General features: G+C 38.4%; 1 protein-coding gene across 4 annotated transcripts in view; it reads right to left on the bottom strand.

Moving 5' to 3' along the window:
* Positions 1 to 19,979, bottom strand: part of ARHGEF10 (Rho guanine nucleotide exchange factor 10) — a 101,050-nt gene that overhangs the window by 16,961 nt on the left and 64,110 nt on the right. For all 4 annotated transcript variants that reach the window (XM_035889908.1, XM_035889909.1, XM_035889907.1 and 1 more), the window contains 7 exons: positions 19,477 to 19,592; positions 17,666 to 17,793; positions 17,054 to 17,154; positions 15,661 to 15,782; positions 12,035 to 12,121; positions 10,394 to 10,617; positions 9,033 to 9,190 (listed from right to left, as the gene is read on the bottom strand). In XM_035889908.1, coding sequence (XP_035745801.1) covers positions 9,033 to 9,190; positions 10,394 to 10,617; positions 12,035 to 12,121; positions 15,661 to 15,782; positions 17,054 to 17,154; positions 17,666 to 17,793; positions 19,477 to 19,592 — 936 coding nt within the window. The remainder of the gene's footprint in view (positions 1 to 9,032; positions 9,191 to 10,393; positions 10,618 to 12,034; positions 12,122 to 15,660; positions 15,783 to 17,053; positions 17,155 to 17,665; positions 17,794 to 19,476; positions 19,593 to 19,979) is intronic.

Below are 19,979 nucleotides of genomic sequence, written 5' to 3' on the forward strand. Positions count from 1 at the left end.
TTCTTCCTGCATAAGCTGCAGAAAAGCTATATATTGACATTGGTTTCAACCCAGTAACCACTTAAATTTTGATTGATGAGACCAAGGTAAACACATCTTTAGGCAAGCACTTAAGCACAACTTCTTTTCTTTTTCCCCCCGATAATACATGCATCTTTTATTATCTCCTTCGGTAAAGGGGTGCGAAATTTCCTGCTCCACAATAACAGCAGCAACAGCAACAATGAGAAGCCTCAGCTCTGAAGTACTTCTCATTGCTTCTGCCACCTGCATGATCCAACCTTCGCTGAGTCATTCTCTGGATGTGGCTCTCTTCTGAAAGCATCTTTGTAAAAATGACATTTAGTTTCAGGCTGTCAAAATCATTTTCATGATTTCAGTTTGCAAGTGAGAAGAGTGTTTCCAGTTAGCCTGCAAACTCTCCCAGCGATGTCAAAGTCACTTCGTGACTCATATGTACCATTAGTAATAAGCTTCTGGAGAGGTTTTCATTTGCTAGCAACCACATTATCCTCAAATTAAACTCTTAAATGGAGGCTGCCCATACCCTGTGAATGCTTTAACCACTGTAGGCAGATCAGTGCAAAGCCTTCAGAGAGCGGAGCTGCATGCGTGTGCGTATCCTGACCTCCGTTGCGTAAATTATGCTGACTGCAGAAGCCGTAACAGCACCCAGTACGTAGCACCCTCGTGTTTCCTTTTTAGGGATAAAACCAGCATAATCCTAGCATATTCTTACTGTCTATTCTGAAGGATAAAGACTCTGATTTTTGGCAAATAGCAGATAGCTTCTTGCTCAGTGTATCTTGTCTTCTGTAGTTATATTTTCACACTGAACAGCACATTAATGTGCAGACAAAACCACTCACTGAACTCAACAGTTCTTCTCTTAAGTACATTCAAGCTATATATTAATCTATATATAAAGCACAGCTGATACTGAAGGGACAGGTGAATAAGGATTTTCAAGATCTCAACTGTGTACTCAGATTTAAGTTTTGCTTAAATTTAATTCCAAGTGTCTAAGGGCTTGGGTTTTGGTTTTTTTTTTTTCCCCCTCAATCTGGATCTTTATGCCCTCAACTTCCATGCAACTCCTCAGCTGGCTAAGCATTAAGAAGTGTTACTAATTTTGTTCAAGTCTTATTTAAAGTTATTATCTAGCATTTGTAATAGTTTTGAGTGAAAAGGAAAATTAGTACCTGTGTCAGGTGGATGTCGATTGCAAAACAAAATTTCTAAAACTTACTGCAAGGTAAGAAGGTGAGTTCAGTATTACCAATGTTATGAATACTACCAGTGTTATGAATATTTGATTCAACAAATATGCATACCAAAACTCAATTCTCACAAAGCCATTTTCTGCTGGTGCCGTTAGCACAGCACTTAACACGCCAGCCAGCTTCAGGAGTTCAGTGGGATTCAACATATGATAAAAGGTGAGAGAGAGACCTGATGTCTTTCACGTTACCATGACCTCATGCAAAGAAACTGCAATCCCCCTTGATATATCGGTCCAGGAAAAAGGCAAAGCTATTGCTCTACCCAGATACCCTTGCCACGTGATGAGGCTATTCTGTAGCACTTTTTTATTTCTTCCTGCAAACACTGCTGTCTTCCAGATCAGACAGTGTCTGAGACAGATGAGGGGAAAAGAAGGGCAGGGGGAGACTCTCTAGTCTGGTAATTAGGGCAGTATTTAAACCATGGGTCAGCTGTGTTCTGGTCCTTGCCTCAGTGAATGCTTAATTAATTATACAAAGTGGAATGGCACCAGGAGGAGAAATTAAGCACTGTGCATCTCTCTCCTCTTATTTTGTGGCAGCCAGGGAAATCTGTTGAGAGTTGGAAGCATGGGTACAAATCCTCTCAAGCAAGGCAAGGGATTAAGCCTGGTAATCCAACACACTTCTGTGAATGCTTTAACCACAGCCTGTGAGCAAGATCACAACTTCATTTTGCTGACCACGAATTTTATCACCCATCGCCAAACTTACTTAGCAAGTGTGTGTCTAGTTCACAAGTTGTTTCAAGAGTATCAAACTCGCGCTTTTAAGAAAACATAATACTCTCTCTGCCTCCCTCTCCAGTTCTCAGCAGACCCTATTCAATACCTTCCTGCACAGGCTTCACGTTTGACACTAGCTATTTCATGTTATCCGTCTGATCCAAGGTTCATTGCTTCTAAAAATCTAAGTGAAAAGAAGTATTATCTCTAGTCTACTTGTGTAAACACCTGCAGATTCAAGACATACTTATGCAAGCAGGTCCAACAATTAGCACTATCCATGTATTTAAAATTAGGCACAGCACTTGCAAAAGACACAGAATGGGTTAGTTTGATGTTACAAATCCTTGGTTAGTTACTGATTTAATAAATTGATTTTTTTCCTAAGCAAAAAAGAAGAAAAGAATCAAGAAATAGTAGCTGAGATAAAACATTCGCCAACAAAATCTCAAAGCATACAATAGGACAAAGCCAGTGCAAGGAGCCCAGCAAGCCATTCTCTGAAAAGCGGGAACTGAGCAAAAGAAAAATAAGCAATGGAGATGTACATAATGTGGCTCCCAGAGACCTGGCTGGAGAATACCTCCTGGAGTGCCCACAGAAGTGTAGCTTGTCTTAAAATTCTGTTCATCTGATGCCTTGTTTCTGTTCTCTAAATAAGCACTGTTTTAGTTTTAGGAAGATTTTATGGTCATTGACAATAAAGTCATCTTCTACCTACGAGGTAAGCATATGGATATGAGTAAGATGCAATATGCAGTGCATATATCCTAAAACCAGAGGCTAGTCTGTATGTGGAAAAATCAGTTACCTGCACCCTGAGCAAATACAAGATCGAAGCCTGACATCGATGGAAACAGGAAAGAAACAGTGGGAGAAGAGAGAAGGGTTTTCCTTCTGCTTTGTGAGAAAAGCCCACGCAAGTACTAACACCACAAAGATTACCGTATTTGCAAGTTTTAGTTGACTCGGATCTTAAACTGGCCACGTCAAAGCAGGTATAGACTCTTACTGTAGATACACCAAACGCCCAGTACGCCAGACATGACAGCCTCTGGCCGTCGCTGTAACGTTACTGTAACGGAGCACAGGCGCCTACGTGAACTGCAGGTACAGCTACCGCCAGCAATGAGATGCGCCTGCAAAATCTGAGAACAGGGTCAAGTCTAAAAACAGATCTAGGGGCTTCTAGAAATAAGATGTCATAACTTCTGATATTTGTATAGAAGATGAATATTTAAAACACGAGAACACAGTTTTTAAGCACTATTGTGTCTATGCACTAATAGAGCTGTGTTACACCACTATCTGTAATTCCCGCTGTAAGTTACATTCCTCAACAGTTACGTGCCACAGTTTATACCCCAATGCTGAACAGTACCTTGCAATGCTTGTATCAGGCTGTTACATTGCATCACAGTAAGGTATCTTATGCTCATAAAATATTTCTAAGACTTTAATGTATCAGGACATTATTTCCCTTAGTGCATTTTGTTATTAGTCTCATTATTTTTATGAGGTTTAGAAAATCAGTTATCCTTTTATTCACTCAAATTTAATCAGACAGGAAAAGTTTTAAAACCATGTTCATTTTATAGGACAGAATGGCTATTTAATCTTTCTGTGTTTTCATAAAACCCAATGAAGGAAAGTGATACTATTTTACAATAATTTATAAAAAATAAGCTTATTTAGTTTACAATTTATTAATATTTAGTATTTTGGTAATTATTATTTGTTGGTGCTCTCAAGTCTTCATACGAGATAACTTAATAAAATATAGTTTATCTCCTCAGAAAGTCTTTTTGAAGTTTGTAGTAGTTTTCCCTTCCTTTACACTTTCAGTCCAGCTGAACGGAACATGCTTTTTTGTGATAGCTTCCTCTCTTGTTTAACAGCATTATTGATGATTTCAACAGAGCTGCCAGCACAGCCCTGGGAACAGTGGTTGTTGGTTAATTTGTGCAGTAGAGCACAAATATTTTTTCCATCACATGATACATAAACCGGCACTGTTGAGGAGTAAGATGGTAGCTACAGAATTAACAAGTTCAGCACATTTCTTAGCACTTGGAAATAAGCTGAGAGACTTGGGTCTGCTCTTCTAAACAGGGTGTAACTAGGGATGTCCTAGTGCATATAATATATTTGCCCTACATATGCAACAAATTCTTCATGCTAAATAGCTGACCGAGCTCCACCTGAAATTATAGAGAGGGCTGGTGCTGGAAGTCCCAGCATGAGATAAGCAAATAAGACTGATAGCAATGTCAACATATTTCTGGTAACAAGTATTAGGTGGTACTGCTAACAGTGATAATACAAGTCAAGACAACAGTATTTATTTCTTTTTCCATATCACTGTTCTAGCCCTCTCCCTGACAGCTTAATACCATTCCTTACTTTTCATAGCAATACCTCTCACCACGTCTACCTTAAGTGGCGATCACATGCCAGAACCGCACTCTTCAGACGTGCTGGAACAGTGCATGGACCCACCCAAGCTCTGAAGTTTGACAACACTGCTTTACATTCCCCATATTCTTCCGTTAAACCACAATACTGCATTTGTCAAAGGACATGACTTGCCAAATTGATCAAGGTATCTTGCTAATGAACTGACCTGCTACCCCCTTCACTGTTTTAACTGTTTTCCCTTACTCTTGTATTTCCTTTCAGTTTTGGTTCTTTTCCTTGATATTAATCCTCCGAAAATGACAACTGGTAAGTGTCATGAGACCTCTTTGGACAGGCAAGTCATCAAAACTCTTGACCATCTAGCACCTGGAAGTAGGATGACATTAAGAAATGCCTTGTTTCAATTTCTAATTGGTATGTTTAGACGTTTCTCGGCTCACAGGCTCACAGAACAGTTGGGGTTCGATGGCACTTCTGGGGGTTCATCTGGACAACCCCCCTGCTCAAGCAGGACCACCCAGAGCCAGTTGCCCAGGACCATGTCCAGATGGCTTTTGAATATCCCCAAGGATGCAGACTCCACAACCTGTCTGAGCAACTTGTGCCAGCGCTCGGTCACCCTCACAGTAAGAAACTGTTTCCTGATGTTCAGAGGGAACCTCCTGTGTTTCAGTTTGTGCCCATTGCCTCTGGTCCTGTCACTGGGCACCAGTGAAAAGAGCCTGGCTCCATCATCTTTGCATCCTCCCTTCAGGTATTTATAAGCATTGATGAGATCCCCCCCGAGTCTTCTCTTCCCTTGGTTGCACAGTCCCAGCTCTCTCAGCCTCTCCCCCACAGGAAAGATGCTCCAGTCCCTTCATCATCTGAATGGCTCTATGCTGGACTCTCTCCAGTATGTCCCTGTCTGTCTCCTACTGAGGAGCCCAGAAACCGGAGCCAACACTCCAAGCATGGCCTCATCAGTGCGGAGCAGAGGGGAAGGATCACTGAGCATGCCCAGCACCGTGAATTTAACTCCAGGGGTGAGCGCGCAAGGGCTCGCTGTGGGTGCTGTACGCGGGTGAGAGGCTACGCATGCAATCATGTGCAGGAAGGATAGCCATTGCAATCACACCAGCACGTCTTTTTTGTGCATCTGTTCTCTCAAGCAAACTTTCTGAAACTGCTAACATATTAATTCATCTACTCTTTGCCACAATCATTCTGAATTTTTATTTTCTTTTTCCTGTTTCTCTCCATACTCTTTAGAGGACTTTATGGAAAGGAAATGTATATCAATGTCTACAAGAAAGGAAGTAGCTGGAACTGACTACACTGTATCGGGAACAATACACCTATATTATATAAAGATTGTGATTTCCCTTTCCTAAGATACGTTTGTGAATGGAAGTCAAACACGCGCTGACCTTTTTTGCTATTACATCACTCAGAAAACACATCTGCTGTCTGCAATCATCACAAAGGGGTTTTGTTATGTTTTTTAAACAAAGGCAACACAATGTACTTTTTCCTTAACCTCAATGTAGAAGTGTTTTGCCTGGAAATTTTCCTAATAATTCTGCCTGAGGCAAACACTAATATACAGTATTTCAGACTGATAACTGTGCAGAAGTTAATAGCGCTGTAAACAAGTTCCCAACACAGAAGGTGTCAGAAACTTTACAATCTGCATCACTACCATTTCTATATACAATAGCATTTAAGGCATTAGCTGCTTCACAGTTCCCCAAACTAGTCTTCTCGCCCACATAAAATTAAGGATTATTGAGGATAATTATCAGGGCTGCTATTTTTAGGATTAACATATTAGCTGACCTACATCCTAGTCTTTCTGTCACATTTTCAAAGATCACCATGTTAGCTCACATTTAAGAACTGAGTAGATTTTACGATATCAGCGTCTCACTGACTTTGCTTTTAACTTACGTTCAAATATGTTCAGGTGTAAGTACTTTTTAAACTCCTAAGTGAAAATAGACAGATAGAGAGGTGTCTCAGTAAAACATGACTACCCTCCATAAAGGAAGAAATCTCAGTGCACCTTCAGTTCTCTCACTAACGTGGCATGTATTCCTTGGTTTACTACACATGCTCCTTAGTTTCCATTTTAAATTACTTCAAGGCAAGACCATCTGCAGCCAGAGAGCACTCTGGATGCTGTCAATTTGACAAAGTTCTCTTGAGAAGAAAGGCAGAAGAGAGCACTTGCTGTTTGTAAACAAGCTGTATATTTACATGCATTGAGCCATCTGAAAACAATAGAGGTTAGAGCTATTTGGGTACTGAAAACCGAATGACAGAAGTCGTGGGTCTTTGACTACAGACATAGAGGCCTCAAGCTTCAGTGACTGAACCAATCCACTACACTTTCTGCCCAGAGAGGAAGACACAAGGATCACAACTCTAATAGAGAATGCGAGGTGTATTTTCATCCTAGAAGATTACCCCTTTTCACTCATGGAGTCCCACAACAGGCTGCACAACCATTTTACCTGTGCATTCCATCGCATTTATCCTTCTCAGGCTTCAAATCAAGATGCCTTGTAAAGGAGTGACCATATTTCACGTTCGCTTCTAAATCTTCCCTTGATCTCCTTTATGCTCATTGACTAAACCCCAAATTTAAGTGCATGGCTGGAGAGTAACCCCCTCTGCAGCACAGAAGGCGACCCTGATGAATCGCACAGAGCTCCTCGGAGGCTGCAGTCCCCCTCCCTCCTGTTTCACTGCTTGGATTCCTTTGTTTGGTAAAATAGGTCAGTGCTCATAAAAACACCCCTCCAGGGCTGCCTGCCTCACATGACCACAGCAGCCAACTAAAAGGAATACAAACGCTAACATGGGAGCAGCTGATTCACACAACTTTCATGAGCCCTGGAGAACTGAAATAACACACACAGACCAAACTGTAAGCAAAGGGACTACAAGATGAGTCAGGAAAACATGAATGCGTATTGCCTGTCTGAGAGCGCCAGCAATCCCGAAATAGACTGCAACAGGCTCTATGAATATCTGGCTGCACAAAACTGGTGTCTTCAGAGGAAGATAAACAGGGGACGCTACAATCCTGGTCAATACAACATAACCTCCATCTCATAACCTAATTCAGTCTGGTTAACAGCTCTGCCCCATCCTTAACATCCTCTGTAGATATGCAACCCATGCATCCTTTCTTACCTATACTGCCAAGGATGACACTCGTGTTTTTGAAGTGGTATTTTCTGGAAAAAGTTGAGTGACAGCAACTGCAGTCTGAAAACAGCTTAAATACAACAATGCCTTTCAGAGGTGACGACAGATTCACTTTACTACCCCACCCAGGTACACACAGAAACTGAAATATCAAAAATGAAGTTTTGAGACTAGGATCAAGGCCTCACTCCTGTGGCTCCAAAACAAAGAAAAAATTGCTATTCAGTGTTAAAAAAAATAAATATTAAAGGGAACTGAAATGTAATGTCCAGTTTCAGATCAGAGATAGCAGCTCCACAGGAAACCCACGGGGTTGAAGGAGACAACCGGTGAAAGGAAATCTCTTTCCCAACACTTTTTTCAGATTCTTTGTTGCTTTAAAAAAAAAAAAAAAGAAAATTGCATCCTGTACCTTTCCCAGACTAAGTCTTTATATGATCTAACACTGGACATACAATTTGTTCCAAGATTCAAGACACTGAGCTCAGCAAATCAGTTAGAGGCTGGCAGTGCTTAGTAGCCAGAGGTATAGCGCCGCACAAATGCAACTGCACTGCTCACAGGGCCCACCTCATTAGAGAAGTATGACAACCATCGTTATGCCGCTCACGCGAATAAGGTACACCAGATCTCTGCTGGCTCTGCACTTTGCAAGGTTAGATGTCTCCATGCTAACATCTCACTTAAAAACTCCAGTTTCAAACTTTGGGTAAAGCCCTGCTGAGTTTCAATTGAATTAACCATGTACGTATGCAGTACTGCAGGAAATTTAGTGAGATGTACTGGAAGCACACAGGCGAGCACCCAAACCAGCTCTGGAGAAGACAGTTCTGGTTCAGAAGTATTACCTGGGATCCTCCTTCACTCAAATTGTTTTAGCCAATTATTTGGCTAGATACAAAACAACCGACTGCGATGCTAGTGGAAAATACACAATACTACTGTGAAATACACAAGCCACACACATAGGAAAGACTTCTATCCATACGGGGTTGTCATTTCAAATGAGATGTACTGGAATCTTCCCCAATAGGGAATCTTTGTCTTTCATAAACACCAATACTGGGTAGTTGACTGGAATTAGCATAGTGCTGTGTAGAATACAGTATACTGCCTGTTATCACAGAAACTTCTGGACTCTTGTAATACTGATGACCTTAGGGTTTAAGCTAAGGGGCACAAAACAGTTTTCATATTTATCATATGGTAAAAGCGGGAACAGTATCAAAGTTTCTGCTATCCTTCAAAACCAGAAAACAAGTCTTTTCAGAAGTACTGAAAAGTGTAGTAACCTTACTTCAGCAGTTTTACAGAGACTCTTCGGAAAATGTAATAGTGGAAAACTATTTCTGCCAAAATATAGTGACATGTGAGTTCCTCAGGATGTTATCGAATCATATCACTACATTACCTTCCGCTTTTGTGTAGATTGAGATGTTTCCATTTACCAAGCCAGCAAACAAGTAGTGAGACATGTATGTTAAGCTCATAACAGTTGATTTTTCAGGAGTGAAGAAGTGTTGAAGCCGAATTTTCTTTGAGCCTTGGCAACTTTTGTAAATAGAAATGCTATAAAAAAGAAGCAAGAAAAAATAAACTCGTGAAATTATGTTTTATTTAGTTCTTACGAGCATATGCACAAAAGAGGTTTAGAATAAAATATTGGGGGGGGTGTGTGGAAATATTTTCTCCTTCCATTCATAGGAAGATGAGTATGGAAAGGGGTATCTTGACCCTCCAAAATGTCTATGCAGACAATTTTCAATTACTTAACATTGACATATGACAACACTTTTTGTATTATCTCGTCTGGAGAAACATTTATTCAACAGAGACACATAATCAAAATTCTGCTCAAAGTCCTGATTGTGAGTCTATCCAAAACTTTCTGGTAGTTTAAAAAAAGATAGATTAAGTATTACCTGGAAAACTAGGGAAAAGAGAAGAAAAACTCACTACAAGACATCAGTTATACTTAAAATTCCCACCATTCCTACAGATTATTACCATGGGTATGTTAGGAATATTGAATAGTTAAATCTGGAATTATTTGCACTTCAAAAGCAAAGATAATCAGTACAATTAGATGTTGGAGTTTCTGAAGAGATAGCATTTTCCTTGGAGAATTTTGTTCTTCTTCATTTAAACTAGTTAGAAAACCCTCAAAAAGCATACATGCTTATGCCCTCACAAGATCTGTTTGCTGATTGATCTGTAAGTTTAGAAAACATAGCTTTGTTCTTCAGTATAAAATCAAGTGATGACTCAAGTAAGCTCATCAGTTCAAACAGAGTAAAATAATTCATGGCAATAGTAAACAGCAATATTGTTTATTCGCATGACAAGTCCTGCACAATATCACAGTGTAGAAGGTTAATGGGTTCCTCATTCAGAATTTGCCCTTCTGAAAATTTTCCAATACTTAAAGATTATGTTGTAATATCACAAAAGTAATATTTATATTTTTGTTATGTTGTAACATTACAAAAGTAATATTTGTATTTTTCAGACATGATGTATGATGAATTAATCCTCTTTCATCAAACGTATGCATTATTTTAATTTCAAATAGTACATAGTGTATTTTAAAATCAAGCAGAGTTTATTTTTTCCTTGGTTTATGTGGGAAGGATAAGTTGAGGTCACTGGGATATCACATGGGTACTTTTATTAAAAATAAAACATTTCCTTGGAAGTATCTCACACAATTTTGCTATAGGGTAGTAAGCCTAATGAATAAATCATACACAGAACACAAAAAATGAGAATCACCTTCCTTCTTCCATGCCAAGGCAAATAGTAGGCACATTAGAAGCTTTTGCAAGAACATCTTCACAGTCAAGAGCCTTGTTTTGCTCTTTCAGTTTCTCCTCCTCTGGTATGTAGACCATGCAGAGAATCCGTGATTCCACATTGAAGCACTCAATAACCTTGGGGCTGGAGCTTTGAAATGAGACTATTGCAATCTGGCCCATCTGATTAGTACAACTGCCAATCTGAATTGGAAAAGGGGGAAGAGAAAAAAAAAAAAAAAAAAAAAAAAAAGACAACCAAGGCTGATACCTGTCTCCAGGAAGATCAGCATTTACAAGAAAGAATGACTGGAATGCTAACTGAAGAGTGCATCTGAAATTAATATGCGTGCATATGAGTTTTCATGCATTAAGACATAAACAAGAAAATAATTCAGCACAAATACAAGAGATTTCAAAACATTATATATGCAAAATTCCCTTGTATACTCACAAAACCAGTTCTTTTTTGAAAGGGGGAATATCATGGCCTATTCTGATGTCTGACTCATACATATATACATAATGTAATGCAACTACAATAAGTACCTGTGTAATGTATTATTTTAATAACCAGTGTTCTAATTATCTCAGATTCTCTTAAAACAGGTAATCTAGCTGAAGCCTGTCCTTTGCACAGTAACAGGTCTACAAATAAATACTATGTCCCAACAGAAAGAGGGATTATTAATACAGTCCCTTTTGTACACTTGCTGATAGAGGATCCTAAACTTCTCCCTGATCCAGAACTAAGTATCATCAATATGTCCACAAATTTGTACATTTTAGGGATCTGGGAAGAGTAAAAAAAAAAGTCTGCCAAAACAGCAGTACATGGGTTTATATAGTAAACCTTTATGTTTATATGAAATGAAAAAAAAACAGAGCTAAGAGAAAAAAGAACATTTTGTGGCATTATAAAGCTTTTAGTGGCATAGATTTGTGATGACTTTATGAATAGCATAGACAAAAAGGAATTATATGGATCACCTTGGAAAAGACCACTGACAAAATCTATTTCTAACTTCTACTTTTAATTCTTAAGGGTTCCCTTAAAATTTCAGTACTGTAGTAACAAGAAAATCTACTGAAATCATTAGCTTTTTTTTAAAAAAAAGTATTGGTGATCTCACTTTGTCTGCTGGAATATCTGCATATTTGGGGTCATAACAATATGCCAGAATAGTTTTGTTGTTTTTTTTTTCCCCCCTATGTACAGACTTCGATTATTTATGGCTAAAACATTTTTAAAATATGGAAACAGACAATAGGACAGTGTGAGCTTATATGGGTTGTAGCAGCCCTCATTATAAATTAGCACATAACTCACTTCTGAATGTGCTCAGCACTCTGGAATTTGTTCTGTGCCACACTAACAAATCACACACACATAAGTGACACCCTACAGAGAACAGCAAGATCACATGGATGAAATTACTAGCTATCCTTTACAGAAGTCCATCTTAAAACAAACCAAAAAAAACCCCTAAAACCAACCCAACGCAAACAGCAAAGCACAACCCAAAATTTATTTCAGATCTATATGCTGTTGAGAGTCACAAAAACCAATGCAGAGAAACAGGAGACAATCCCCTTTTTAGCTTTTAAAGATTATGCTTACCCAAAGAAAACCATGTTCCATGGCACAGGAATCTGATTCCATTTCACCAGAGAGGTACGGTTCAGGATTATAAGCAGCACATTCAATCTTCAAACAAAGCAAAAAAAGAGCAGTTACTACATTAAAAAGATATGCCTGTTTCTGCCTAATTCAGTCTGTGATTAACTAAAGCATTTAAAAATATCAAAGAATCACAGAAGGCAAGAAGTCAGTTTAGTCCATCCAGCTTCACACGGACACGTGTGCTGTTCCAGACACATTCCTTATCTACTCTTGCAGACAGTAAAAGCCAAAGACTACAAATTCTCTAGCTGATCTGCTCAAATGCTCCATGACCTTTATTAAGTTTTTCCAAGCACTCATCCTAACATCATCCCTGCACCCCTGCTGTAATTGTTAGTCTGTTACTTCTCATCTCAGCCACCAGGTACTTCTCTTCTGCAGTGTCCTTTTATGTACAAGGCTGATAGATGTCATAACCCTGCCCAAGCCTCCTCTTCATTAGGCTAAATTAACATTATCACTTTAATTAATTAAATATAAAAAAAAATTGTGGGGTTTTGTTCTTGTTTTTAAAATTCTTGATTATCATCACTTTTCCAGCTGGCATCTCTCCAGCAGATACATCAGCTCAGTGTATTTTAGAGTGCAGAACTTTCTCACCTGAACACACTATTCTAGCAGAGCTGTTAGCAGCACTACATCACGATCACCTCTTCTGAAGCCCGTTTGTACACATCCCATTGATTATTTGCTCTTTGTAACAGTATTACATTCTTAACCAATCCTTAGCTTGCTATTAAAAATTACTTTTACAGACCTTCTACTCAACCACCACCTCAATCTATACTTGCGAAGCTCTTTATTTCTGCCTCAGCATACCAGATGTCTGTCCTACTGACTATCATCCCTTTTTGGTTTTTTTTTTTGCTTGCTTGTTTGGGTTTTTTGTGGTGGGTTTTTTTTTTTTTTTGGTTTTTTTTGTGGGGTTTTTTTTTGGTTTGTTTTTTTTTAATTTTTCCCCTCAAATTATTTCTCCAGGTGCTTCACTCATTTTGAATGCAAATGCCATAATCCATAATACTTCTACTCCCTCCCAACTTCATGTCATCATGTTGCTGTCAGTAAATTAATACCATACTCATGATTTTATCATGCAGGCAATTTAAGAAAAACCTGAAAGCTACACCAGACTCAAGTTCTGTATTTTAGTCCCTCCCAACTCTGAAAAACATTTAAGCACCAAGGCTTTGAAAACAGGCATTTTTATGAGCAGTCATGGATTTCTATTTTCCCTAATTTCCCTAATACCCATGGCAGAACTCCCTAAAGCTTATGTAAACACTTTAAAATATATACAAGCTGAGAGAGAATAAAAAGGTTTCTGATGAGGTGGAATACTACATTTTTAGATAAGATTCTCTATAATTCACACTAATGTTCTCGTCTCAGACTTCAATGTCATTGCGATTATATTGCAGCACTAGAGACAATTTGGTTAATATTAACTTAGACAACTTCAGCATAACTTGGCAACATCACCTCCCAACGGTGAATAACTTAAAAAAAAAAAAAAAGGAAATGAGCAGGCATAAGTTAAGAGTTCTAAATCCCCAGTTTATTTAAGTTTCAAAAGTGCAAAAAATTTCACAAGTCTCCATGAAGCAGTAGTAAAAATAATGTTATGTATTCACCAAAGCAATTAACTATAAGGATAAAAGATGGAAACCAACAGATGAGGAAAAAAAAAAGAAAGAAGGGCTATCCATGCCAGTCTTAGCATGTCTCATTTAACACATGCTGAAGCTATCTACTTGTAGTGGTGATTTATAGTAGCTGTGGCAGCTAAGTACATCACTAGTGAAAGAAAAGACAGCCTGCACAGTGAATATTTCTCGAGCTGCTTGTTACATCTCTGTGTTACTTTGCATCTTAGTCAAAACTGATGATGTTTTTCCATAGTTAAACCCTGGTACCTTAACACTCAATCTTGACAGAAGCCCTTTGCCCAGGGTGTAAATTTGGTCTGATGGAAGAATTTGTTACAGGCTCTTTACACCACCAGGCTGCCTGAGCAGCACTCAGAGGTAACAAGCAGGATCAGGCAAGAAAAGGGTCTCTTCCCATCCCGAGCTGTGGCCTGACACCCAAACTGCAGCTGAGGCTGCAGAAAACCACCAGTAATACTTAGATCATCTTTTCCAGTAATACCAAGGACATTGGAGCATCAGGAATGACAGCTGGGCTCTCATACCCACGTTATCTTTAGGAGCTGCCAAACTGACAAAGGTGACCCAGAGCTCAGGCAAATACTGCCACACGCTGTGTTCTCCTGAGGTGACCAAGGCAAAGACCATCACCCAACAGTACAGGCAACAGATTTGCCTTTACTTTCAAAGCAAGCAGATCCTGTTGTAACTTGATTATGGGAATTGAGCCTGGGCCTTCAAGGCTCCTGGCATGGACCTACAGGACTTGCAAATGCATAGGATCTAAGGAAACATAAATATTTTAAGTTCCTGCAAAAAATTAAATTAGCTTGGTTATTTCACTAGTGGTGATTTTAGGAAGTGTTCAAGGCAGAAAAAAGCTGACTGTTTACTAAGATAAGAATGACTACAGTTGTATGGGAGACTGGAGACTTTCAGTAGACTTTGGCTGCTGCAAACCACAGCTCTGCTCTGAAAACCTGTATCATAGGAATGGCCTGATTTAACACCATTACACATTTCAACTGCATTTCCAGCTAGCAATTATTTCCCCCCAACATCCAGGCCTGTATACTCACACTGGAAGTGAAGCTGCCAGCTGAACTTCCCTCCTGCACAGGCTGTCCTAGCAACGAGGGTCTGCAGACTTACTGCTTTAAGGAGTACCCATGTGATGATGTTAATTGAACATTGGGATTCTGGCCATACATATACAATTTTATTTCCATTAGTGTTCTTGCACAAGCCCAACTGACTGATGGTCAATAAGAAATCCTGTTGATGCATAGGAAAAAATAGTATCCAGCACCCTTCCCTTCCATCTGTTGGTCTGCATATGCTGTATTATTTTCATCATTAAAGCCAGCGGTCAGTAGGACTTCAAACTGACATATTACTTTAGGAAATTAACCGTTAAGACAATTTCTGTATCACTGTTCAGAATAGAACTGTATTTTATATAAGACCCCATAAACTGAATTTTTTATCTCTGTGCACTAATGAAAATCAGAAATTTGAGGAGGATTCAACATAGTTACACCAGTACAGGACAGCTATCATGGAGATCAGATTCCTGTACTTTGTAAGCTGCAGGTTACTTTGGAGCCTCAAAGCACTTGGAAACCTCAAGGCCAATTCAAAATTCCCAGCAGTTTTGTTTCACTGAGTGATGAGCTTACATCTGAATGTTATACTACATAAAAGTAAACACTATGTTCCCTAGTGCCTCAAAGATCGCAGTATTTTGCATTCATGTGACCCTCTTGCACCTTCCATTACTACTGCTCTTACACCAAGGCAGTAATTCAAGAGAACTAATAGATGTGAACTGATAGATGTGTTTACAACATGGTATTCTTTTAGCAGTTATATCACACAAGAGAAAGAATTGTAATCACATATAAAAATTCTGTTCACCTTAAACTCCTGCTGCTTGGCCATCATCACTGGCATGTGTCTAACAAGGAGAGGATGTTTCTCCTTTTTGATTTGATTCCCATCATCTTCCACACAGAACCAACCTAACAGGTTATCCTCTGCTGTAATGGAAAGAACAAACACAGTACTTTCACTGAATAATCACTTACACCTCTCTACAGGAATAGAAAAGAATTCTGTTAGGATTGGTTAATACTGGTGAGGCTGTTCTTACGCCATACGTGCATAAATGACAACATAAAACTATGAGCAAAAATTCAGTATAGTAGGTTACATACATATTGATAGTGCAAAAAAGAGAACACCTTACACTAGGAAAAAGTTAAGGGTGCTCTCTTAATGATCTTGTCAGTAGGTTTCCTCTTGTCAGTAGTCAAGAGGAAAAGGCACATCAAACCTCTTCTCAGACTCTAGGAAACCTGGTTTTCAAATAGCATTTCTCTGCCTGTATAAGTGACATTGCTATTAACTACTACTTCTCATAGTTATAAGGACCCTCCTCCTGGAATGATGGAGACATCCATTTTATCTTCTTTTGTTTGTATTATTTTGCCTGCCTTCAGCGAGATGCCATAAACACACAGTATTTTGAGGATGTGCTGGCTGAAACTTGCTTTCTAGCAAATGCATATCTTCAATGTTTCTCAACTTAGGCATTCAAAATCCTAGGTATCTTTGGAAACCTATACCCCCTGTGCAAACACAGGAGACTAGTAACATTTCAGGACAGCACATTCTTTATTGTTCCCACTTAGATCAGGTTTGTATGTGATAATCTCTCCAGTGAAGACTACAGATTTATGTTACAAAAAACAAAACCAAAACCACCTCCTCCCAAAAAACTCGAGTTTTACATATTCAAATATAGAAATATTGCATTACATTAAAACTACACCTGTAAATTTATTTCATTATCAGAAAGCGAAACAAATGAGCCCAATAACTTTACTGGGATTTCCTAGCTAAAATAATTCTGAGCTAGAACTGAGAAATTTGAACCTGAAGTTCAAAGTTTAAAAAGTTCACAAGATCAAAGAAGTTTATAATTATAATAGAATAACTTCCTCACCTGTCTATCTTGTAGTGTATCTCATTCCTGTTGATTTAGATATAACAATCAGTAGTGATTACCACAGAATTCATTAAAATACTGTAGAAATTATATTCCTTCATAATGAAACCTCCATCCTATCTATAACATCATTACTCTGTAGTGATACACGATCACTACTATTTACTGTATGGCAATTTTAACATCTGCAGATAAGATTTTTCACAAAAAAACATTTTCTAAAAAATAAAAATTAAAAAATTACACTGTACACTGAGAGCTATCTTAACTTGATAGGAAATTTAAGTAACTAAGAATTACCAAGGGCCAGTTTAGCCATTTGTAAATTGTTGATCCAAGACTGTTTGATGGCAGGGGTAAATGTATTGAACACGGCTGTAAAGAAAGTGGGCCGCCCAGACCTGCAAGACAAAAAAAAAAAAAAAAAAAAAAAAAAAAAAAAAAAAAAAAAAAGCCACTCTAAACACATTGAGTGTGAGATAACAGTCAAAGCTAGAAAAGCTGAGCAAGATGAAATTTCATTGTTTTCTAATACTCAAAGACACAGCTCTGATAGAAGCATGCAGGCTATGATATGCCATACACCCATCTTCCTACACTTTACACAGTATGAGAAGAACACCCTCCTCGGTGAAAGAAGGCAGCAGTGGCTGTTCCCTATGAGCTGTCACTGCCACGGTTCCTCTCTTGTTTCTTGCATCTGGAATGCAGGCTTGAGGAATGAGAGAAAAACTACAGTGCTGCCCTTGGAACATGCAAGTTGCCAGCACCGTGGCACGAGAGCAGAGGTCAGAGGCTAGCTGTGGAGACAGAAGAGGAGGAAGAGCTACAGATTCCCAAATCCTCCCTGGTACATCTATGCCTAACACATAAGCCCATTTAGAAAGTTTTGTAATCAAGATTACTACTGACTTGTCCTGTTTTCCTGGGAGTTGCAGCTGAATTCTACAGCGATCTGCCGCTCTGATTTCATCTTCTTTTTTCAAAATCAGTTTTTGTAAACCTGAGGTCCAGTCATGGGCTACAGATTGGTTTAAGTTCTGAAAAATTAAAAAAGCTAAGATTCAACGCCAGCCTACTGGCCTGTTTCCAACAGGCTAACTAAGGTGATCTCTGCATATAACAAACAATTCCTGGCACCTGGGCCTCATTTAGTCCACATTTTCATAATGGATAATTTAGCCATATCTGTAAACACATTTCAAAAATAACCCCGAAAAAATTGCTAACATATTTTACCTGATGATTTAATCTCACATTGCTCAGAATTTGATGATACCCGATGACATTCCCAAGTGTTTGTCAGATTAAGCAATGCAAATTTGCATCAGGTATATGCACAACCCTTTTACTTCATTTCAGTGAGTAATTATGCAGAACCCACAAACTCTGTTTCTAAAGAAAATCTCATGAAAACATCTCCAAATCATACTGTCAATATGTGTTCGTTCAAATCTTTGAGGCAAAACGTTAACAGAGCCACCATGAAAGCAGTCTGTGTGGCTGGAATCTGTTTCAGAGGATGCTGAAACAATAACTCTCTGCAAGCTGATTGTTTGGTCACAGAGGGTAAAAGCACACCTGCGTGACACTTAAAGCGTCAACACTAAGGAGTATTCATCCACAAAAGTACACTAATTTTCCACAGTCAGACTTTTATGAAAATTGAAGTCTTTTTCAAAAATAGAGAAGCTGACCTCACTCCTCAACTAAACCGGTCAATTATCTTACACATCTCTACCTGGAAACATTGACTGAATTTTAAGTTTTCAAAACGTAGTTGGCTCTGACTGGCAGTACAGGCAGAAAGGTTTTGTACGTGTTAATGGGTGAATGTCTTATGCTATCTGTGCTATATATATTCCCAATAATGCAGCTGAAATTCACCTTCAAATACTTGTAGAGTTTTGTTCAAAAAGTACTGTTTCCATAAACTTCCTTCACAGTACATATTTTCACAAAACATTATGGTTTATTTAATGCCCTTGACTCTGAAGGCAAGATATCCCAAGAGAAACTCAGCTTTCATATACATATTCACACACACACACACACATATATATATTTCTTTTTACAGCCTATGGTGGCAGGCAGGAGTTAAAAATTGTGCCTAAGCATACATAAAGCATATAAAACAAAAGGCAAAAGAGCAATTTTTTTAAGTCTTAAGACTGTGGAGAACTCATTCTGAAATTCGGTGTTAAAGTACTGTGTCTGTTTGTGAGAATATAAGCTAAATAAAAGGGATGTAACAAAGCCAAAGTAAATTACTTTCAAAATTCCTCTGAAAACCCTTTTATATTTTTGTGATTTGCACTCAGTCTTAAGTACAGCTCCCCCTGAAAGCCAGGATTATGAGCTCGGATGGGCACCAAGAGCTTCCTCCAAACAACCATCCTCCTACTACCTTGTCTAACTGCAAGAATCCAATTTTCTTAAGATCAAAATGTAATTCTGTTTCCATACAAGCTTATCAGCTACTGAGAAAATGCAGACACTTGTAGTATCCACCTACACTTAAAAATAATAAAGAAAAACAAGATTAGAGAGACAACTGTAATCTACTTACAGCAGTTAACAATAAATGAATTACTAGAGGTAAGATTTATTACACTCTTTACAGAGACAACTAAAGAATGTCTTGCACAGATCCTAGGGAGAGACAATTATGCTACTTTGCAACAGGAACGTATTTGAAAAATAAATCCAGCTTTGTTTATTACCTGATAGTTTCCTTTAAGGCTGCCTATTAATTGACTAATTTGACCAACTACATTCAAGTCATGTAAAAGGTTCTGCAGATCATGGTACAGTTGCCCTGGTCCCATATAGAGCTTGTCTAAAATGAATAAAAACATAAGGTTATATATAATAAAAAGATGTAATTCTCAGTTGAAGGAGGAAAGCATGACAAAGATAATAATATTAACATATATTGCTATTTCTTAACACTATGAAAATCAAGCTTATCAAAATTGGTGATGCTCTCTCTAGATTGCAAAAACAACTAATGCACTGATGTGTAGCTAGGGTCTTCATTTACTTCTGAAAACCAGAGTGGTTTATTTATACGTATGTCATCGATACTTCACTTTGCTGCTCCAGGAAATTATAGGTAGTAGTATGTTATCACACATTAGCTTTACATGTACAGGTGTTACCACAGGCATTTCCTTTTAGCTCACCTTATCATTGTCTTTTATAGTTACAATTAAGATTCAAGTTT

This window comes from Egretta garzetta, unplaced genomic scaffold (assembly GCF_000687185.1).
Source record: "Egretta garzetta isolate BGI_Z169 unplaced genomic scaffold, ASM68718v1 scaffold62, whole genome shotgun sequence".
Lineage (NCBI taxonomy): Eukaryota > Metazoa > Chordata > Aves > Pelecaniformes > Ardeidae > Egretta > Egretta garzetta.